At 31.9% G+C, this 24,246-nt stretch overlaps 1 protein-coding gene across 3 annotated transcripts in view; it reads right to left on the reverse strand.

Moving 5' to 3' along the window:
* Positions 1 to 850: 850 nt before the first annotated feature.
* LOC129217075 (E3 ubiquitin-protein ligase RNF13-like) overlaps positions 851 to 24,246 on the reverse strand; it is a 43,846-nt gene continuing 20,450 nt past the window's right edge. For 2 of the 3 annotated variants that reach the window (XM_054851322.1, XM_054851323.1), the window contains exons 4-10: positions 19,428 to 19,556; positions 17,752 to 17,830; positions 17,372 to 17,459; positions 15,573 to 15,696; positions 12,497 to 12,590; positions 9,669 to 9,749; positions 851 to 2,046 (exon numbers count right to left, since the gene is read on the reverse strand). In XM_054851322.1, coding sequence (XP_054707297.1) covers positions 1,568 to 2,046; positions 9,669 to 9,749; positions 12,497 to 12,590; positions 15,573 to 15,696; positions 17,372 to 17,459; positions 17,752 to 17,830; positions 19,428 to 19,556 — 1,074 coding nt within the window. In that variant the 3' untranslated portion in view covers positions 851 to 1,567. The remainder of the gene's footprint in view (positions 2,047 to 9,668; positions 9,750 to 12,496; positions 12,591 to 15,572; positions 15,697 to 17,371; positions 17,460 to 17,751; positions 17,831 to 19,427; positions 19,557 to 24,246) is intronic. The other variant, XM_054851321.1, reaches the window with a different exon arrangement.

Genomic DNA, 24,246 nt, shown 5'->3' on the forward strand with positions numbered 1-24,246 from the left:
AAAAATGTCAACTATCCAGCCTGCCTGATCCTTAAAAAACTGGCTCTTAAACTAAACAACAAATTGACTGGTTCAACTGATGCATACCACTGAATATCAGAAAATTTTGCAAAAAGTTTCTTACTTTTGTACATGTTTTGTATGCACTTGCTTAGTACAAAAGGCAACCTAAGTTGCACAAAAAAAGGCCAATTTTTTTCTTTTTTAAATTTGCACGGGAGTAACAATCAATAACAATCTCTTCCAATGTCTTGTAAACATTTTCTAATTTCTGTACGTATTTTGTTTGCACTTGCATCCTACAAAAAGCAACATCAGTTGCACTAAAAAAAAATCTTAAATTTGCACTGAAGTAGCAATCAACAACAACCCTTTCAAATGTTAGCACTAAATTGTTTAATGTTGCTTATTGCACTTAAGAATGTTGCATCAATCTGAATGGATGCCTGAAGATTTTTAACAGAAGAAAAGATCATTAGAGTATGTATAGTGCGGCAGCATGTTCGCAAACAGGAGTCAAGAGTTAAATAGTAATATTTTAAAAAGCTTAGAGCAATTACAAGTTGATTATAAATTAAAAAACCTTTAAAAATTTAAAAATGATATTAAATTTCAAAAATAAGTAGAAATTAAAGAATTTAACCAATTTGCAAGAGTAATAATCTATTTAACTTATATATATTTACTCATTTAAAAAAAAGAAAAAAGCTAGCAGTAAAGTATAAGTTAAGCTAAGAGAACAATGGAATTATTTTCATCATAATAAATTGATAATTTAAATCAATAAATAAATCTGAAAAAAAAAGCATTTGGGTTGAATTTTGGTTCAGAGATTGTCGATGGCTTCACATTATTTTCAGAGTTATTAAAATAAAAGTCACCGGGACTACATCTAAATAAAAACTAGTAAACTAAAGTGAAACGTATGTTCAGGACTTCCTGAAGTCACAAAAAGGAAAAATACATATTCTCTATTTTTTCACAGGTTTAGAAATCTGATTCCATACACAATGAAATTAGTTTTAAGTTCATTATGATTAGTATGTAAGCATTAACGTATTATGAATTCTATCATAATATTTGATATCTGCATCAAAAAATAGCAATGATAAAGATACAAGGATATCATATCTTAATTTTCTTTTTAAGAAGGTATTTAAAAATATGAATTTAATGTGGAACTTTTTTTCATGACTTAGTAAAAAAAAGGCATAGTAAAAATAATGATTGTTTTTATTTTGCACAAGAAATCAATACAATAACAATAAGCAATATGAGCACTAACAAATAGCCTCAAGTCAACAGATGCACCTGTATATATATATTTACAATCCTCCCTTGAGAAAAAAAAGGTTCCAATTTCTATATACATTATAATGGCAATTAAAAGCAATTACATCTATAAGCTTTCCAAATTAGCTAGCTTGGAATACATATTTGCCAGCATTATTAGCAATGGTCTCACATATACATCTACGAATACAGCCTCCATTCCATATGGCAAAAGTGAAAAAAGCTTATAGAAAAGTTATTTATATAAAATATTTCATTAAAAAATTGAAAATAATTACACAGATAAGCCATGAAATGTGTTAGATGAGTTGTTATCCGCATCATTAAAGTTCACCTGAACAGTCGAAGGAGTTTCTGAAGCCACATCACCATTTTTACCATTATTGACAGAACGATGCGGAGGAGGTAACAGACTCTCAGATTCATCTTCTGAGAGTATGTTTTCAGCAATCGGAGTTGGAGCAACACTTGATGGCAAAGAATTATCTGTGTATAGGAAATCATCAGGAACCGAAGACGGTCCAGCTGCATCTCTGCCGTTAACAGTGAGCACAGGATTAACAAAAGTACCCCATGTTTGGCCACGATGCGCAGGTGAAATTAACAGGGGAGTATTTTCAGCTGGAGAAGTCAGTTCAGAATCTTCAGACTCGCTCTCATCAGCAGAGTCTCCAAAAGTTATCTTCCTTTTGCACAAAGGGCAATTTCTACGATTGTTCATTAGCCATGGATCTATGCATTTGGCATGGTAAGCTAACCAAAGAAAAAGTTAATATACATAGTTATGCTAAGATTTCTTAATTAAAAAAAAAACATGTAAGAATTCTATACTTTGAAATAAAACTTCTGTGAATGCAGATATTAGAGTTACTGTAATGGGGTGTGAAAGGTGGGGGACTTACAGATATGAATATAAGATAATGAAATTAATAAGTGGGAGGACGGTTATGTTAAAACAATAAAAAGTGGGGGAAGCAGGGCACTCGTGAAAAATTTAAAAAGTAGAGGCTGGGGATACCCTTCCTTAGTCATCCCTCACGACTATATCACTGGTAGAATACATATTCAAAATACATCACAGCAGCAGAAAGCACACCGATGCAGTTGCAATATGATCCTAGGCAGCAAATTGCTTTAACGGGGCAACTGTATTATAAAAATTCAAAAAATAAAAAGTAGTCAAAACAAGCGGTTCTCAAAGTGGTCGGAACTGCTAATGAGAGAAACCCAGTGGGTAATCCAAATATTTTTGTGTGATAATAGAGGGAGGGGGGTGGTCAATCAAAGTGAGTCCAGCAGTAAGAGAGAGAGTTCCTTTGATTTGGTCTCTCATAATACAAATCGGAAACAATAGAAATGGCACCAGAAGGCATGATACCAATCATACCTTTTACTGTGCGCTTCCATAATGACTGAAAGCCATCTGCAGTTTTAATGAGGTGATTTTTGAATGGGAAATAACTATCTGAAGTTAGTGAATAAAATATGACAACGTATATAAAGTACAAATTCAGAATGAAAAAAGGTTATAAAACCAGCAAACAGCTGTTTCGGCAATCTAAAATACAAGTGCCATCATCAGTGCAATTAAAAACGAAAGACAGGTTCAACCCGACTAAAACACAGTCGAGGCGAACATTGGAATGAGAGACGAGTTGTAAAAGATATGAGAGCAGTTGTTCGCCTCGACTGTGTTTTAGTCGGGTTGAACCTGTCTTTCGTTTTTAATTGCACTGATGATGGCACTTGTATTTTAGAATGCCGAAACAGCTGTTTGCTGGTTTTTTAACCTTTTTTCATTCTGAATTTGTACTTTATATACGTTGTCATACTTTATTCACTATGCAGTACAAAGTTTTCAACTACTTTTTATGTATCTGAAGTTAGTTACAACCCAGCACTCTATTAATTCTGTTTTGAAGTTTCTTAGCATGCCATGCCACTACTTTAGAGAAATATAAAATTCTTAGGTTTAATAGAATTAAAGACTTTAACCAGAGACTTTTTGCACCTGTATATATATATATATATATATATATATATATATATATATATATATATATATATATATATATATATATATATATATATATATTGTATGAATGTATCAGATGAAGAAATGTTTTTGAATAATGATCTTAGAAACCTTGAACCCAGAACCAGAGGTGTAGTACAGCTTTGCAAAGGCTTTTTAACTGAGAAGGCATTGATCAACTGAAAGAGTTATTCCGGAATGAGCAACAATGAGCAATTTGAGGCCACACAGCATACCTTACTGCTTCACATTTTGCAAACATTGAAGGTTTTTATTTCTTTTCACAGGTAGGCTAAGAATCTGTTACTTAAAATGGGAATCTTAATAACTGTATTTTTATTTAAAACATTTTGTATAAACTTTCTGCATTTCCATATTTTTTATATATGCATCAATCAGGGGGTAAAATTGTTTGGAGGGTCAAAAATAATGACTTTACTGACCAAAATTTATAAGATACTGACCAATACTGACTAAATACTGACCATATACTAACTAAAATTTAAAAAAATAAACTTTGGCAACAAAGAAACAAAAAAGAGTATTATACTTAGTGAAATAGATACTAGCTTATTTTGTAGTAAGTTACGGCTCTAAGTCCGGCCAGGGCTAAAGCAGAAATACTTAAAATACACCACCAGTTCAGTTATTCCATCAGAGGACTGCAGTTTCGTGCTTTTCAGGACTCATCAGCCCAGAATAGGAATCACACGAGCTGGAGGCGAAAATCCTCTTAAGGGAGGAATTTGAAATTTAATGGAGTTGAACCGCACCATTGCTGCGGTCACTCATCTGGTGCGCTAATTTTACATTAGTTACCTGTTTGTTTGGCTCTCTTGGCTCCCTTAAGAGGTTTTTCACCTCCAGCTCATGTGATTCCTATTCCGGGCTGATGAGTGCTACAAAGCACAAAACTGCAGTCCTCGGAAGGAATAACTGAGCTAGTGGTGCATTTTAAGATACTAGCTTAGTTTGTAATATGCAGCAACATAATTTACAGCTAATTTGGTACTAATTTCTACTGAAAGTTAAGTTTAATTCATATATTTATTGTATAATGAATAAAACTTTTCTGAAACTAGGAACATAAATTAAAAGATCTTGCAACTGTTTAAAATATTACTAAGTGATTGAGAGTAGTTTTTCATTCACATTTTGTTCTTCTTTAAAAACTCAGTGGAAAACAACTTTAAGAAAAATTCTGAAATTAGGAAATAATGAGTGGAAAAAATATATAAATTATACACTTATTTCTGTTAAATATTTAGTTAAAAACATCTTTTAGTAAAACTCAGAACACATTTAGAAGATTGTTTTAATTACTAATAAGCAAATATTTTTGCATGTACAAAAACTACACCCTGTCCTAAAAATATAGACACAAACACGAAATGCAATTCACAATAAAAATGGGAATGGAGGGATATATAACAGATATGTGTATAATGATAATCAGTACGTGAAACACAAGTTAGAGTTACTTATTTTAAAAACACCATGTGCTGAATTTATCAAGAAAACTAGAAAATAGGGTGCCTATAATTACAAACACTTTTTAATTTATGAATTTTTTTTAGGGTTGAGAAACACAGTTACAAAAGAAAATATCAAATTCCGTTTCCATTACCTCTAGTTACTTCAGCCATATGGTTTTCCATCGTAAGTATCAAGTCATTCCTGCGTTGAAAAATATTGGCTTCCAGTTTCATATAATTTTGGTGTCCGATGTTGCCCAAGGGCGGTTCCAGAAATTTATCAAGGAGCGGGCGATTGTTTTTTTTTTACCATTACCTCTCCAACATATCTGAGCTACATTTACTCTAAAATGGCGTTTTATAAATTCAATTTCGTAATAAATCCTAGGCATTGTTTCGGATCCCCCTCCTCCTAACATCATTGAAGGTCATCTAAAATCGCACCTTTTGGAACTTCAGATTTGCAAAATTACCCGAGGAAAATCACTGAACCCATTCCTTCCCCTAACACTACCCGAGATATATACAATCCCGTCATTCAAGAATTAAATTTTGAAAAATGCCTGGCGGAAGGCCTCCAAACATCACTAAAGATCGAGGAATAACCCTGCGCTGAGAACTAACTGGAGAAAACCAATGTAATTATAGCACAAATATACAACCGGTACATTTGTGCTATAATTATGCTGGTTCTCTCCAGATATCACCAAAGACCTTTTAAAATCTCCCTTCTAAAATTTTTCTTCCAAAAAGTTGCTGGAGGGAGATTTGAACCATATTCCTTTTCTTCAAGTCATATCAAAGATGGCCTATACTATTGTTTTTGGGCCTCAATTGAGAGAAATTACCAATGCAGGGTTCCTCAAGTCGTATCTGTCTTTGATGTTGTCACATGTTTAACATTGGATTTAAGTTGGACTAAACGATGGCCATTCCAATGATATTGATATTATTCATGTTAACTACAGATTTGTTGAATTGGATGCATCAGTGGGGAGCCAAGGTTCTAGCCACGGGCGGCAAACTCGAGTGGTGCGTCCGGCAGGAGAAAATTGCTTATTCTAAGAAATTCTGGGAAGTACTTGGCATATTAAATACTGAAATATTGAAACTGGGGGGAAAAAAAGAAAGTAATGCATAAGTAAACTTAAAAAAATTTCTTAACAGATACGATAAAAATTGTGTATGTGGGATTTCATAACTGAACGACAAAAGAAGTCGGCAAAACAGGGCGGCGAGCAAGAAGCGACTCTTTATACAGTCGTTTTTACACGTTACAGAGAGAGGTAAGTAAGCACTTTTGGTGGGACTGAACCCGAACACTAGCCACTTAAATAGATTTGCCCTTAGTAAAATCAAATTAAATTATACTAAATATTGACTGTTTCTTCGGGTGTAACCAGTACGTTTTAGGGAATCGTGCACCTGTGCAGGGGCGTAGCTATAATTTCTGCTGCATTTTTTATGAGAAATAGCTAATACATTAAAGAATCAAAAAATTGAAAGTAAAAATAAGAACTTAATTAAGAAAAAAGGAAACATTTTTTTCTTCATATTTTTTTTTGCAGAAGGGGGGAAAAAAAGAGTTCAGGGCTCCACCGGAAAATTCCAAAAGTTTAGTCAAAATTCGCAATTTCAGTAACAGTAATAGAAAAGAGACTTGGGGCTCCCTCTAAACTAGATTAATTTTGGGGAAAAAAAAAAATCAGTTTTAGGCTTTTTTTGTTGCAGTTAGGGGCTGGGGATTTTTCGAGGAAATTTTCCAAAATTGAAGTGTTAAAAAAGCAATTTAGGCTATCTTTTAATGCGTGAAGAGATTGGGGAGGTTCGGGGGCGCTGTCCGGAAAGTTTTTTTACTAGACTATAAAAAACACAAATGTGTAGGCTGTATTTAGAGGTGTAAGGGCTTCCCAATGGATTTTCCTGATGAAATATTTTAAATATTAAAATCATTTGTTGATTATCTTTGATGACGCTAAAAAAATAAGGAACTTTCGGGGAACTCTGGAAATTTTTTGATGCCGAAGTTTTAAAAACACAATCGAAGGCTATCGTTGGTGGGCGTTAGGGAGTGGCTAATTGTTTTTAAAAATCTTGGGAAGTCATATGGCTCTTCGGTCTCCCTTGAAAACGTTTTGAAAATGACATCCTAAAAACGTGATTTTAACAGTTGTTTGAAAGGACAGACAACGTTATGAGAAAGAGGTCGGATGCTGGTTTTCCACCCAAAATCTTTCTCGAAATTGTTGCTCATTTTAGGTTCTCCATCATTGAGAACAAAAAAAAAAAAGGCATCACATACTTCCTTCAGAAATTTCTAAAAATGAAACTTTGAGCTAGCTTGTGACGTTAAGTGACTGCATGGACATTTGGACCTCATCCTTACTATTTTTCTAAAGATGAAGTTTCAAAAACCCATCTTTATGCGATTTTTGCAGGTATTGGATGAGATGGATGTTTTAAAGTTTGAAATTAATGTACTAAACACACATTTTACACAATATTTAATAACGTTAAAGGAAGGGTCAGGCCGGTCAGAATTCTACTGCCCTGATGGATTTGTTGCTACTGAAGTTTTAAACGGAAATGTTTTGAGATATTGAAGGCCAAAAACTGCATCTTTGGACTGTTTGGTGACTTTAAGGGGTAGAAGGGTTCGGTTGCTCTTCCCGAAAAATGTGATTTATTGAGGCTTTAACAACGCAATTTTAAGCTGTCTTGGTTATTATTATATGGGAAGGGGTCAAAATTCACCTGCCTGAAAGCACATTATAAAACTATGTTTGGTAACATTAGACTGTGAAGGGGTGGGGGGAGGGGTGGAAAATGTAGCCCCAAAAAAGGACGTTTTGAGCTATGTTTAGCCAAGTAAAGAGAGAAAGGGCTAGCAAGTGGGTCTGCTCCGGAAATTTTTCAAAATGGATGTCTTGGAAATGCATTTTAAGCATTGTGACAGTTGGAAGGAGAGTAAAGGTCATGGTTCCGATATGGAAATTTTCCTAATTTGAACTTTCAGAAACTCAATTTTAGGGTCTCTTTGGTTTCTCCAAGGGAGTCAGAAGTTGCCGTTCAGGTTACGAGCAATACTTACTAAGATGCGGTACTGCTATTACCAAATTTGGATGATTCTCTTCTTTGCTGATAGAGGACGATAAGATAAAAAGGCCCTATACATTTGATTAACCATACTGTGATTCAAGAGAAGGAAAAGTTGCGCATCAAATACTTTTGATGTAAATGTAAAAGGTTTTGCCTAGACATTTTATTGATTAAAAACCTTTCATTAAAATTAATGACTAAATGTGAAACTCATTGCTTAATGGAATTTTGCTGACATAAAACAGTAATATTAACAGCAAATATTATTTAAGTTGTGAATAAGTGGTTTTATAAAGTGTACATAAAATTCATTCTGTCTCAATGAAAATTTTGTAACCCAGGACCAATCAAAACAATTGTTGAAATAAATAATGTTACCTTGCAGTTGAGCAATAAACTGCCCTCCATTTGAGACTTTTCTCTTCCTAATCATGTATTCACTTTTCTTGAAAAAAAATGGTGTTTTTTTTAAATGAGGTGGTTTCCGAGGAACTTTCCTAACATTAAGTGGTTCATTCATCATGTAACGAAAGGTTATGAAATTTATTGTTTTCTCCACTATAGTTAACATTTACAGTGAAAAAAACGCCTAGGTTCCTTGATTTTACACTGCAGCCTCCCTCAGTCTGAAGATTCATATGAAGAGAGAGAGAAAAAACAAAGAATAGTGCGGAGATGTCCACAAGAAAGATATGTTTTGTATTAGAGTAGTTTTATTATCATAGTCGTACCAAAACTTTACAATTCAAGGAACTTTTCTTTTTGCCTCTAGTAATAGATGAAAAGTCTTATTTCCTTATTGGGAAAATACATTGAATTTTTTTGCATCAAAAGTGTGAAATTGCCGTGCCCCGAAAAATGCCACTTGGGGCGAGCCACCCTCTCTGCCCCACCCTAGCTACGCCACTGCACCTGTGTGCAGGTTTTTATGAGCTCCCCTATAGGTTAATTAATCATAACCAATAAAATTAGTGCAGGAAAGACTAGTTTTTTTTCTGCTTTTGTATGTTATAGTTCTGTAGATAATTATTATGACTTCTTGATCAACCAGCTCCTTAAAAAACCATGTTAGCTAATTACTTTGCGATAAAAAGATGCCCCCCCCCCTTCCGCCTTTTAGTCTTAATTACGTATAGGAAGTAAAAATGATTTTTCCATGCAAAATCTCCCCTGGAAAAATCTGAAATGAGGGGCCGGCATCCATGACTTCGGAAGCATAAGTTTGAAAAGTGTTGATTTGGATTGAGCAAATTCAAAACAGGGCACTGGCTTTATTTTATGAAGCTAAGGGGCTGCAATCCCAGCTCGCTTCCCTTGTCTATCCCCGATAATTGTTGGCTGATGGAAATGCTTGGTCATAAGTTCACCAGTATCAGAATTGAAGTATTGTGCGTCGAGTAAAATTAGTATAACAGGAGGAAGGACCGTCCTGATCTCTCGGCAGCTAGGATTTTACAAAGCCATGGTTTATGTCCTTCAGTTAAAAAAAAAAGATAAATTTTAAAATACTGACTTTAACTGACTTTTACTCACCAGTTTTATGCCCTGATCAATCTATGTTCAATATTATATCACTTAACAATTTGCTCAAGTACAAGTCACTACTGATGTTTAATTTGCATCAGAGAAACTTTTAAACCACACTCTAAAAGATAATTTTTAAACTTGCACTTAAAAATTAGGGCTGTTTTGAACACAGGCCATTAATAATGAATACTCAAAAATAAATTACAAATATAATGAGAATAAGCTGAAGAATAAAGTACCATGAGAACAAGGCAGTATTCGAAGTTTGTCACCTTCATTGTAATCTTCCAAACATATGGCACAGACATCGTATTGATCTCCTGTAAAATAAGTACAAATGATGAGAAAGTAAAATATAAGACTAAAAAACATATATATAAGTAAAAAATATATATACTTAAGTTTTTCAACATCAACAGGAACAATTTTCATTAACAAAATTTTTTTAATGTTATTTCAAAACTTTGAAGCACCTGGAGAAAAAAAACAACCCAGAAAACATCTGTAAAGCATTGGAATGTACATATTTTTAATAAGTTAGACCTCTGTTTTTCAATAACAATATGTAGATTTGATATTTTACTCAAAATTAAGTTAACAGTTGCAGTGGAAGAGATACAATGGTAGACATAATTATAAGACACCTATCTAATTTGACGGATAGTGAAAGAAAAGATTCAGAGCTTAAAAATGCAGAGCTGCCAACTGCTACAAAACAAATCATAGTTTCTACGGATTACAACTTTAAACTACGACACTATGAAAGCGGGTCCAAAAATTACGATTTTCTTTTTTTTTTTTTTTTCAAATTTGTAATCTTAAGAACACAAAAAACCAGCATGAAAATTAAACCGGTAAGTTCAAATAAATAAACTTCTGCACATGCGCTGATGGTCTCTGCGCAACATGCATCGCTCATTGAAAGTTGCATGGTGTAAAGATGGATCGATTTTTAAATTGTGACGCTGATTCATTTCGTTAAAAATATAATTTTTTAAAATTTCTTCATAATATTTCTCGTATCATATTTGAAATTTGTTACGTTTCATTGTTTTTACTATTTATACTGTTGACAACTTATCACTGTTTAAATCTGCAGCAGTGGTCATGCCCCCCACCCCCCACCCCTGCAAAACTACTACAGTAGTGTTGCTACTTGTAGCCCGCTATTTCCAACCACTGGTAAGAGCAAATAGCTTATTTTTAATGGATACTTTAATGTTTTGAAGCATAGTATACATTTTCTCCCACAAGCCAAAACATTTACTAATGTTATAGTTATGAAAAATTTAATAAAATCATTTTCAAAAATGAAGTAAGATTAATTTTAACATTACATTTTGTAGCACTATAGTTTATAGTACATTGGCAATTTCTTTTTATTTTCTAAATTGATTTTCACTTAGGTAAATCTATGATACTTCTGCTGCTAGATTTTACTTAATTTGGAGCTAACTAGAATCAAGGTGACTCTATAAATCAGTCTTAAAGCGGTGAAGTTGAATACCAGTTCATAACAAAAGTGTGGGAAATACTGAATTCGAGAATTTTCCTTATACAGTGACCGTTGCTTATTAAAATCACATTCGTTCTCAGGACATTTGATTTCATAAAGCAGCTGATTTTATTAACCGGCATATGTACATTTAAAAAAATGAAAGGTTTTGAAGTTTAAATACTGTAAAAAACAAAATGAATTACGTCATTTATTTTTGTTTTAAGTATTTCAAAGTACAGTAGTCATTTTTACTGAACGTGAGGATTTTTTATTTTTTTTAACAGAAGGGTCTTAAAATATTGGCGTATTGCAGTTTGCAGGGCCGGATTTAGGGGAGGGCAGGCGGGGCTACTGCCCCGGGGCCCCCACAATAAAATTTTTACAAAATATCCTAACTTTCATGGGTCGAAAATATCGGATATATACATATACATCAAAATATTCGGATATATATCAAAGTATCGGATATTTTAAAAAATATGATGATCTTTTCGAACCCTGATTAGGGGCCTCCACACTTCCAAATCCGGCCCTGGCAGTTTGGTTAACAAAATTGGAGAGCAAAGGTTTAATATTGTTAGCGAGTTTACAAATTGTTTTGTAACGTTCAACATTATATTTTCGTCTTTGCACTAAAGTGCATCATGTATCATCAAGCGCTTTTCTGACATCTATTGAAGAGGCAAATTTGGCGCTGATATTTCCTCATCTTCTGAGATCAATTCCTTCACTTCTTGGTGCTTCTTTATCAAATATTTTACGTATAATGTCCAAAATTTTGATTTTATAAAACGGCGATAGTGATTTTATTAAAGGATGGTTTTAACATGTTTTGGCATTGCAATGATTCTGTTCTTCCAGATTTGATTTTAAAAAGTGGCCTATTTTATAATCCAGTGATTTTATTAGTGGCGGGTACTATAGTTGATTTGTGGGAATTAAATGATTACTTTTCAAATAACAAATGTAACAAGGCTACTACAAATTGAAAAGTAAAATGTTTTGATATCAATTCAGAATGAAAACTAACAAAAATCGTAATCGCAAAAAATGAATTCTTTAAAAAATCCACAATCACAAAAATGAAAATTTCTCAAGAATATAAAAAGGATAAACTTTCTCAGTGTACAAGAGTCAACATGTTACTTAGGTCAATAATGCCAACGTGAGGATCAGAGTGAATGGATCAATGCAAATAATTTCCAGAGTAGATTAGAAGTTTTCCCAATTTTTCAAGTAGTATTTCAAAAGTCCCGGTTCTCCTGGATTCTAAAATGAATGGCCAGAGCCACTCTACATCATTCTTAAAACATTTAGGTTCAAAAATCTCAGCAAAACCTAGTTTTCTTGAAAAATAAAAGCTTAAATTACAGACTATTTAATCATTCTGCTATATAGGTACTACCTTTTCTTTTAAACATAGCTTAGAATTTGTGCCAGATAGCATAATTTAAAAAGGAACCTTTTTCTAGAAAATGAAATATTTATGATAGGCAGTGCTAACAAGCATTGAAGGAAAATAACAAATAAGTATCAAAATAGTTATCAATTGCAAATATTATTACAAACCTTTTGAAAACTTAGCAGTTGGAATTTGCTTGATTTGTCGACTAGACAACCGATTACGCCTACTTCTTCTTCTTTCTTGTATACACTTAATGAGCTAAAATATTTCATAAAAACAGTAAATATTTCAATTTAGATGAAATAAAAATGTTGAAAGTAATACATTATTGTAAAAGCAAACTATTTTTTTTCCAAGGTCCAAAACAATATACGTTTACAACTCGGAAAAAGCTTTCACACACATTTCAATTGCTTTTAACAATGAAATTCATTTACTAAAAAAAAAGCTTGAAAATAAATCAGCCTTTGAAATTTCATGTACATTATTGAAGTGAACATTATTCTACTAGGTTCAATTTAGTGAATGTTATGCTCCCTTGGAGTTATTAGAACCTTGCCTGTTCGGTGAAGAGATGTACTGAAATAGATATAGGATGAGGTAGATGTTCGGATGTCTTGGTCTCCAGGGCTGTGGAGTCGGAGTGATTTTGGTGTAAAGGATTTGGAGTCGTTGAAACAGATTCATACTCCGAACTTTTTTACACCTAATTTTCAGACTTTCTTTACATTTTTTGAAAAAAAAAAAAAAAAAAGATTACAAATTGATTCAATTTATGTATCAAGACATACATATAAGAAAATAACTGCCATTGGCAACTATAACCGGCTTCTTTATTTATCAAACTTTCACTTTCTGTAATAGAGACTTCCACTGACCTGCTAGTTTGCATGTTTTTTTAACTTTCTTCAACTAACAGTAACTGTCAGCAAACGCACTTACAGTAATCACTTTCAAATAAAAGTAATAATATATTTTTTACTTCTATCTCAGTTAAATAGTAAAAGCAATGTACTCCTTGAGCAAGTCGGGATCCGTAGCTCGGGAAGAAACTTCTGAGAGTGTTCGGTAAATTCAAATAAGTGTTGGTGCAAAAGCACAAATCCACAAGATCCGACAAAATATATCTGTTTTCAAATCTAAAGAATATGTCTATAAGCTTGGTACTCACTAAAGTGTATGAAATAAAATAAGTATAAGATTTCTTGGTACAACATTCAATAATTTTAGTCAATCTTAATGTCTCTATTTTAAGCTTAATTTTAAAGCAACTAATAAAATCAAAATTAAAAATTGAGTGAAGAAGAAACGAAGGTATAATAAAAACTATTTGCACAAAGCTGTATACCGTCATATTTTGAGTAAAATTTGCTCAAGATGTGCATGTACATGGCCTCTCTCCGTAATCCAAGGCCCTAATTACACTTAAATTTTATCATCGAAATATAATTTATTTATATGGGAACTGTTCCAGAATTAATGCATTGATATTTTTTACAAACTCTGAAATTAACTTGGAGTGTCACCCACCAGATTAGTGTCAACCGGGTGTGAACCTCCCCCTCTCAAGAAAGTTTTTGGACTTATTAAAAAAAAAAAAGCTTTTTTTCCTCTCAAGCAAATTGTGTGGTTTCAAAAATTAAAAGCACACGATTTGATCAGCATCTATTTGTTAGACATTAAAGGGGAGCAAATTTCAAATTAAAAAAAAAATAGGATTTTTAAGTAATCTCACTTTTAAAATTGTAACTATTGGAAAATTTGATTTTCAAATTGAATTTCTAACGTTGTATGCATCTTAGGTTTAAAATAAAATACAACGCAAAAAATTCATGAAAAGGAATTGATCTTTCGATCTCTGTGTTGAGAGGTTTTTCCCCTTCCCATGAGGAGCAAAACTGAAAAAATAAAATAAAATAAACAAAAAAAATAAGCCGGAATTGGGCGTTTCAAAATCTAGGAGTCGGACAATTTCCTTTCGACTCCACAGCCCTGTTGGTCACTCTTATAGCAGGTTTGCTAGAATAATGGTTCAGAGTTTTGGGTTACATCTTTAATTTTGTTCTTAAATAGTTTTTTTTTTTTTGCTGACTGCCAGCATTTTGACCAGCAGAGCATGAAATGACATTTACATTATCAGCTTTTTGGTATATGTTATTTTGCTTCAATTTCTCTGTAAAGAATGGAAACAAGGAATTTTTACATCTTTTGTCTGTAAGAAAGACAAAAAAATTAACGACCTCCACCCCCCCTCTCATTATTTGCTTTTTACAAGCATCTAAGGGACACAGTGCACTTGCCTTATGTCTCTCGTTTTACAGAAATAAATGTTGGGATTTGTATTTAAAACTTATCTATGGTTAACGAGTCTCAGGTCTCATGATCTCAATTTTCATCTTTAGCAATTGCTGTTTTTATTGTGTTTAAATATTTTGTCTTCTCATACTTCAACTTTTATATTTGTATAAACATATTCTTGAAATTTTTTTCCCAGAGCATTTAAATGGATTTAAATGGATTTTGAGAATATTCTAAAAAAATAGTCAAACACTACATAAGTTACTTCATAAAAATAAAAGTAAAAGACCTCCCTTCAAATAATAACAGAATAATTTTTTAAAAAAATTGAAATTTTTTTAAAAAATGCTGTTTGTTTCTAGTTTATGGTTTAATGCAGAAAGTATAAATGTACATTGTGGTTAGTCAGAGTAAAACATGCAGTGCCAGTCATGAGAAAGGTAAAACTTATTCATTCAGTCTACAAAAAATAACGTATGCTTATATTTTAATGTGAAATGTTTAAGTTTAAATATTTGTCATATTTCTACCAAAAACTGGATTCAAACTGTTACTAGGACCATACAGGGAAACTAATATTCAAAAATGACTATCAAAATGGTGCTGCAGATTTTTAACATTTAACTGTAGGAAATTAAATGAGCTTTCCCTTAGGTATCATTGCATTCAAAAATTTGATTACAAAAAATTAAAAAGACAGATTTAAAATTATTATTTGAATCAAGGGATTTACAATGAATATTTATTTAGAATAGTTAATGTTACATTAGTTTAAAATTTGTTTAAAAAATTTTGAGGAGATCTTCCTATTTTCAGTTAACTATAATCAAATATAAATTTTAAATGAAGCTCATTTTGCTAGATTTTTGAGAAGAAAGAAAAATATTTTTTTTTTTCAAAAAGTTATACATTTTGATAAATATGAGCAGATGAAAGCATTACCAAACACATCATGAAGAGGAGCATAACGAAGAAGCAGACTCCAATAACAGCTCCAAATAACCACATGTAATAAGTTACATCAGGAATATTAGGTTTCACTCTGAGTTTATAATTATAGATATGGCTGAAAAAGAAAATATTGTTAAGATGATATGTTTAAAACAACTATCATTCAAAAAACATACATACAAAAAATATCATTTATCCCCATCAGGTAATATTTAATTTCGAATATCTATATATATATAAAAATGAATGTTTGTCTGTATGTCATCCATGAACTCAAAAACTACCAGGCAGATTTGGCTGAAACTTTCACCATTTGTTATTTTTGGTACTGGGAATGTTTATAGACCAGTTCGAAAAAAATCCGATCAATAGTTCCTTTTTTATTCCAATTTAAGTCACAATCCATTTGATAAATACGAATAAAATTATCGGCTGCAGAAATTAATTCGCGTGAAAGATCTCATTGATAAGAAGTTAGCTGTCGCCATTTTTCTTGAGTTTGAACAAATAAATTCTTTCTTTATTGTTTTATGACTATTCATGCAACGGGGGGATTTAAAACTTTTTCTATTTGATATTTTTAGCGATTGATTGATCTTGCAAACTGCGTGAGTACAAAATTTGAGTATAGTCACGGCTTCACTTGATACCTGGACCGATTATTATGAAAATTGCTACATATATGTATTTTTCCACGGAGAAGGTGCATAATATGCTCATTGAAGCCACTTGCCACCAGGTGGCACTGCAGAGTAGCAACTTTTGCCCCGTTCAACCGATTGTCATGAAAATCAGTATAATGATGTATTTTTTTGTTGGCGTAGCAACGCGCGTCGGGTACAGCTAGTAGCTTAAGAAACTACAGGCTAAGTATTAGGGCGGTTGTATTTTAACTTTTTTTTTTTTGAAATCAAACTCATCTGTGGTGGGAAAAGTTGTGCATTGGCATCAAATATTAGTGTTAAATTTTTTTGGAAATTAAAATATATTTGGATCCCTTGCAGGGCCCTTAAAAGTTTGCTAAATATGTAAAAACTGACATTTTTTTAAATAAAGTTTTTATGTATGTATTTTTGATGGCCTGTGGTATGAAAAGTTGTGTATTGATATCAAATGTTTGCATAAAATTTGTTTTGGTAATTAAAATATATTTAGTTAAATTAAATTTCCGGTATTAACACGTGAAAAAAATACCGGAATTCCAGTGTTTAACCTGAATATATTCACCCCTGCTTTGTAATGATAAATCAAGCCTTTGATAAGAAAGGATCACTTTAATTACGCACTTTGCAGGAGCAATAAGCAAAGAGTTATTTTTCCTCTGTTCCCTTTCTTCTTCCTACTAATCCTAAACCCACCCCAGCAAATTTTTGATAAAAGACATAAGTTTGGAGATTTCTGGAGTATTTAACAGAGACATATTACAACTGTCCATCCAATGAAAAAGGCTGGGGATTTTCCATGATTCTCTCTGGAATTCACTAAAAATTCCCTGATTTTTCCGAAATAGTTCAAATCCTTCATAGTTCCTAGTATTCCTAGTTTTACCGATCTGTGGCCTCCTTGGAATTTATGTTCATTTCCAGAATGATTTTGTTCAATCCAAAAAGAGTCTTCAAAATTGAAGTTGCCAACATTTTAGAAAGCTGTAGCAAATGATATTGAAAATAGCTACGTGCAAAATTAAATTATATGTTGGAAAGTATACAAAAAATAATTATAAGCATAAAATTCACAAAGTAAAAATAAATAATCAATTTGCAATTTGAACAGCAATGAAAAAGTCCTACCTATTATTATACAAGTAGTTGTTTTTTATAATCACACCATCTTCCAAGGACACAAGAACAACTGGAATATTTTCAAGTCCAGGAATACCTATGGGAAAAACGACAAATATTGTGAGTGAAGGTGGGGAGCAACTACGTGAGATAAAATGGGGAAATAACGAGATTAAAAAGAAATATATTTTCAAGACCCATTCAAAAAAGGGACAGGAGTATAAGTATTTAGCAGCAAATATGTTACTTTTTTTTTGTCCACTTATTTTGTAATATCATTTTTGATGATAGACAAAAAATTTAAAGAATATTTAATTCTAATTCTAAAGCACATCTAAAAAGTATAGCATTATGCTCCAAAAAATAAGATAAAATGAACAAAAAGTTACCTGGACGAATGAATTGAAATGCAGATATTCGATCAAATATAACAGCCAAGTCAAATCCAGCATTTTCAGCATTAAGAATCTAGGATTATTCATTAAACATGGTCTTTGTTAAAATTTTGTTGAAATAAAATTAATAAAAGTTCACAAAAATTTTATTCAAATATATTAAGCAAAACGCTCAGTATTAATTCTCTGAACAATATTACAAGAAAGATTATTCAATATTCCATAAGGAGTTATGAATCTTGGACACAAAATATTATTCTAAAAATTATAGCTAAAACTGAATACCAGTTTCATGTAAATTTTAAACAGAAAAGGCAAGAAAAAAAGGAGTAATAGCATTATTTTTGCTTTGTGAAGGAAAAAAAATATTATTTGAACTGATGATTAAGTTTCAACTCTTTAGTTTTCTATTTTTAGATTTGATTACAATATTCATAACACTAAAATTCCGCCTTGAGTCTACAGCAAATTAACAAACTTTTTTTAAAAATGTAATTTACACCCCACCCCCCAGTTGCAACCTCACTTAATAGTTTTTGCTGATTATATTTCTCACAAATTGTATCAACTAAATAACAAATTTTAGTTTCCACATATTTTTGATATAAGATAAAATCAATAAAAATCTTGGAAAACACCAGTTGAACTAAACCATGAATGCAGGCACTCGCTGGCGAGTTAAATTTACTTTAGCTACCAATTTGTTGGCACTCTCAACTTCAAAGAGTGACATTTTCCTCCAGCTAGGTGTTTTACTATTCTAGACTGAAGCGTCCATAACAAGGACAAAACTGCAATCTCTTTAAAATTCAAAAAAATTTCTTTAAAGTTTGCATTCAACGTAGTTCTGGCTTAGCTCAGCCTAGGCTTAAGGGCAATAACTTACTGCTTAATGGCAAAAAATTGTTCGGGCAAAGACAGGTCTGCTATATTTACTGGGATGTAATTATTTTAACTAGTTTTAACTCTAATCTAATTATACATTACAAATGCCAAATAAATTGTTTTTCAAACTTAGAATATTTAATATATCATTTAAACAATAGTTCAAATGCCTTTTAGTAAAATCCTTTTAAAATTGCTATGAATCCAGAACATGAGCAAAGGTAGGAGTTTAACGTAAAGAACCATAAAACTACTCGCTCGCTTTAGCTTAAAGTTATAAAACTAGAAAATAACATATGTAATGATTAAACAACAAATTCGTATCTTGCAAATCAATTTCTAACACAAGTAGCGAACCAGAAAAATAGAAATTTGAAGTGAAACAAACAATAATTAATGTGTAATACAAACATGAAAAAAAAAAAACTATATTCAGTACTACACTATAACTTTAATAATGAAAATAATAAACATAAAATTATTAAATCTCACCAAATTCCATTGAATTTTAAAGATCAGAACAAACATTTTCTGTTTTTTCAAAATTATATAACAAATGCAGAAAAAAGTTGGGATACATTAGTTATTCACAACCTATTTTGAATTTTTGTTTGAGAATTATTTAAATTTTTTTTGGAACAAAGCAAATTTTCCTTCTTTTTGAAGGTTTTTACTAGTCTTTTTAAATTGTCTTGGCAAAAAGGCCATTTTTTCCAGAAAAAGTGCTCAACTAAACTTCTCAACCAATTAAAAATAGAAATTAATCATAAAAACAGGAAATATACCTTCATTTTATATCCACATTTATCAGTTCCATTGATCAAAACAAACTTCCCCATAGTAAAATTTGTAAGGAAAGTAGGCTTTGCAATAGGTGTGCATGCTTCTGGTGGATCTGCTAATGTTATGAAACCCTGAAAGCACAAAAAGTTATATATCATTAAGAGGTTATGATATGAATTTTAAAACATAAAATATTATTAAACATTAATGCAAACAGATCTTCTATAGGCACATAAACTGGACCAAAATATAAATGTTTACATAATAAAATTATCTATACTGCTTATACAGAACATTTGTATGATTACTACCATATACTCTGAGTTGTAATTTGAGCCATTTAGCGCAAGGTACAAGGTTTTTAAAGTCATAACTTCAAGCTTTAAAGTAATCAATTTAAAAAGGGGGCAACATTTTCAAAACAACACTTGTAAGAAAAAGATGGAAAAAGCACCAGTCAAAACTTGAATATATTCTCAAATATTCCCAACTTTATTCTAACCCATTAAACTAAACAATGAAGAAATAAATGCAGCAAACCCTCGATTATCTGGAGAATAGGGTGGCACAGTACCTGTGGTTAAGGAAATTTCAGATAATTTGCAAAATAGGTTAAAAAAAAAAACAATACCAGTATTTGCAATAGCTTAAAAAATCAATATTGCTTGCATACACTTAAACTAGAGCTAAAAAAAATAATAGTGAATGTAAATGCTAAACAAGCATAGCTCATTTTTTCGGTACCTAAAATAAAAGCGCGAGTAAATAACAACAGATCAACTGAAACAAATCAACCAAAGGTTACACCAAAAACACATAAAGGAAGAAAGGGTATTTATTTATTCTTTTTTTTTTTTTGAACAAAACTGATCTGATCATTCATTTTGCACATACGTAGCGTGGATTTAAAAATCAGTAAATAATGTAAGTCTAAAAACAGTGGCGGATGCAAAGTGGGTCATGGGGGTCATGACCCCCCCCCCCCCCCCTAAACCGTTGACAATAGTATGCGTCCCTATTATGTTCAAACATTTTATGAATAAAATGTAAAGGATTTCAGTAGACTTTCAATTCATCAATTATTTTTGAAAATCAAGACATGTTTGAAATACTACTTCTTTTCATTGCTTGCGAAATTAATTTGTTTCGTTTATGCCTTATCCTTGGCTGAATTGGTGCTTTTTATTCATTTAACAGGGCTCCCAACACATTTTAGCTTCAGAAAAGGGTAAAAGAGGACCATTTTCAATCAAAAAGGGGACTAAAGAGGACCAGTTAGGATCAAAAAGAGGACCTTGGGAGGACTACTCATAGTTAAACCCATGAAGCACCAAAAGGCAAATTAGTTGCCAGCTGCTAAATTTGTGAAGATAATTCGTTAATTAACTCTAATAACGAGAGATACAATTCTTTTATCACCAGTGAAACTGAATTTTTTAAAAATCCATTGATAAAAGTGCATAACATTGAGGGGGAGGGTACTTAGTTTAGCACTAAAGGCAGCCTTTTTAGAACTAAATAGGAATAATGATACATTTTGACGTCTCTCTGAAGGATAGGTGAAGTTGTACTTCATCTTTATTCAGTTTAAAATTATTTTTATGTTTTTCTGTCTTTTACTGCTTCTTAATATAGCGTTATCATACACCAAACAAAAAAAAAAACTTTTTTCTCTTGTTGTTTTCCCCAGTCTCTAATTTTGTTCCCATCTTCATCAGTTTCATCTAACTATCTGCTGAGAGATTTGCACTTCCTCATGACTCACACTGAAACCTAAAAAATAGTTTTGATTTTCAACAAAGCTACAACTGAGTTTATAATAAAATTATTTCCTGTTTGAATTTTAAATTTAATCTCTTTATCACACGGTTCATACCCTTTAGGGAGAAAAAAAAATTAAGCACTTTTCAAGTGCAAAAAAATGTTTTTCAAAGTACTACCCTAAATTCGCACTATAAATATTACATGCAGATTTCATTTAATGCTAACATATAAATAAAAGAAAGTAATATAAAAAGTATACGAAAACAAACTGCTTTTTCTACAAGAGATACTTTAATAAAAGATTTACTGTATTGAAGCTTTTCCTAAAAATGTCTGAAATGCTTAATCACAAAGAGAAGCAGATCAACTTAGATTTAAAAAAACTCCATGATTGCAAGACCATGAGTGCTTTGAACTTTTGTGCGGGTGGGGGGACGGGGACTGATTCCCCTCTTTAGCAGGCATCATGACAATGAAAAAAATGTACAAAAATTCACCTTTATAAACTTTTATATTTCAACTTTGTTTTAAATACAAAAACTAAGTTAAAATGTTATGCACTCAATTGTTTACATTTAATACCCCCCCCCCCTATAAGAAACAGTAATAACCGAAAAAAAGGTAATAATAATTAAACATAAGTTTGCAAGTTAAGGTTGCAAAACTAGAAATTTGAATTTAAAAAAAATATTAATTTTTTAGTTATTTAAATAAAAATTAAAACGAGTTAATCTAATGCAGCATGTCAAAACAACCTCAAATTGCCAAAAATATTTATTAGATGCAAAACGATTGAAAGCTCAGGTAAGCAAATTTTTACGAACCAAGTTCAATTTTGGCATACTTTCCATAAAATAATTTATTTATTTTTTACTAAATTAAACACAAAACATGCTAGTCTTAGGTAGCATTTGGGAAAATAACATTCGATTGGGCAAAATATTTTAATATTTTCATGATGCAAAAAGATTGAAATTTCAAACACTAAAACCCATTTTCCGCGAAGTCCAAGTAAGTTCAATGTTGCCACGATTTAAAAAATAATTACTTCGTTAATTATTGAAATTAAGTGAAAAATAAGTTAATCTAAAGTAGTATATGTCAAAATAACTTCCTATTGTCATAAACATCAAAATATTTACAAGATGCAAAAGGATTGAAACCTCAAACACGAAAGCAATTTTTCTGCGATACTGGATATCGAACCTATGTTCAGAAAATTGCACTGATGAAATATTTTTAAAAGGATTACTAGCAATCTAAAGTATGCTTTAGATTGCTTGTAATGATTTTTGAAAGAATCAAGCAATAAAGAAACTTTTCATACTTTTTCAAGACTTTCAAGCACTTGGAAAAAAAACTTTATATTTTTCAGGAACTTTTCAAGGTTTTTCAAGGGCGTAAAATTTACGAACATATGCGCCTGTAAAAAAATGGTGCATGCGCCACGAGATTACTTCCGAATTTATTTGAAAAAGAGGTGGTTCATAGCGGCGTTACTATTACAGTCAACGCACGACGCAACAGTCTCAAGAGCTTGGGATCCAATGAAAACTTTGAGATGAATATTTGAGTTATCGAGATCCGAGATCGGAAAGTTCATTCATCATTGCAAACATGAGGCTGCAATTCCGAGAAATATCGGTAGTACCCTGCTCCGCGATTCGACGTCATAACTCTTCCCCCAAACCTCTTTCATATGGATTTCCATGCTGCAGCGGTTGGAGGAGTAATGACGTCAATCTGAAGTGAAATAATACGGGAAAGTCAGGTTAAGGTGCCGCGGCCGCGTGTTTGGGTGTACAGTATCTTTGAACACAATGGAAACTTTTAAAATCTGATTTTTAAGTAAAAAGAATATAAAAGTGGACTAATTGGACCAAAATGTTAAAAAGCGGTCTAAAGCGGACTTAACCTTAAAAAACAGACTTTGGCGGGAAAAGCGGACTATTTGGGAGCCCTGCATTTAAGCAATTTCAAAAATTTTTCGTGTTGATAACTGTAAATTACGTTAATGGACGGGGGGGGGGGGGGGGGGCATATCCAGCGTGAACCCTCCTAAAATAGTAATTTGTATTCGCAGGGTCGTCCAAAGAGCTGACGCCGCCCGGAGCGAAAGTTTCCTGGTGCCCCCCTTCCTTTTATACACACAGAAAAAATCAAATTAGTTATATCATCAGTGCAAAATACACGTGAATGAGTCATACTTGAATTTTTTACATATTAATAAACAGAGCAATCAGTGGATTATGCATAATACAAATTGAAACACAAGCAATGAATGTGTTTCTATTATTTGTAAAACATTAATACCCCATAAATGTGTCAAAAATTGAAAGGTTTAAAATCCTAAGATTAATGGAAAGGTTTAAAATCCTAAGATTTATCTAGTAAAATGTTCTGCCACTAGATAAAAAACAAACAGTTAAAACTGAATTAGTAATTCATATTGATAAAACTAAGAATACGAATAAATAATTTGCCAATGATAAATATAAAGGGTATTTATCGAAGTAAATTACATCAAAATCAAATTTCGATCTGGACTCATCCAATGATTCTTTTTAAGAGTTTTTTGGTGTTACGTGTACTAGCTTTCATATATGTTAAAAACAAAGATGTCATTCTTTTGCATCAAATATTTGTAAGTTTTAGGGGAAAGCTTACAAATACTTAACAACTTCGAAAATCACTCAAAATTACCTTTTTGGAGCTCTAACTTCGAACAATTACTGGCCCCAATATTACAAAATATGGCCTTACAATTGCATTTTAAGACTTGAGTTTATGAAAATATTCGTGCAAGGGACCCCATACCGCCTTTCTTTACTATCACAAGCAATGGAGTTTTCAATCGAAACTTACAAAAAATTTAATGTGAAACATTGCTTAAATTCTTTGGACCACAATTTTGAAAAAATTTAAAGTGAAATGCTCCCAATCCTCCTACCTATAAAATCTTCAAAGTTTGTCAAAGTTGCGTTTTTGAAACTTCAATTTCGAAAACTTGCTGGAGGGAGAAAGAATGGATTTCAATCTATTTAAAAAAATAATTCA

Source organism: Uloborus diversus, chromosome 2 (assembly GCF_026930045.1).
Source record: "Uloborus diversus isolate 005 chromosome 2, Udiv.v.3.1, whole genome shotgun sequence".
NCBI lineage: Eukaryota > Metazoa > Arthropoda > Arachnida > Araneae > Uloboridae > Uloborus > Uloborus diversus.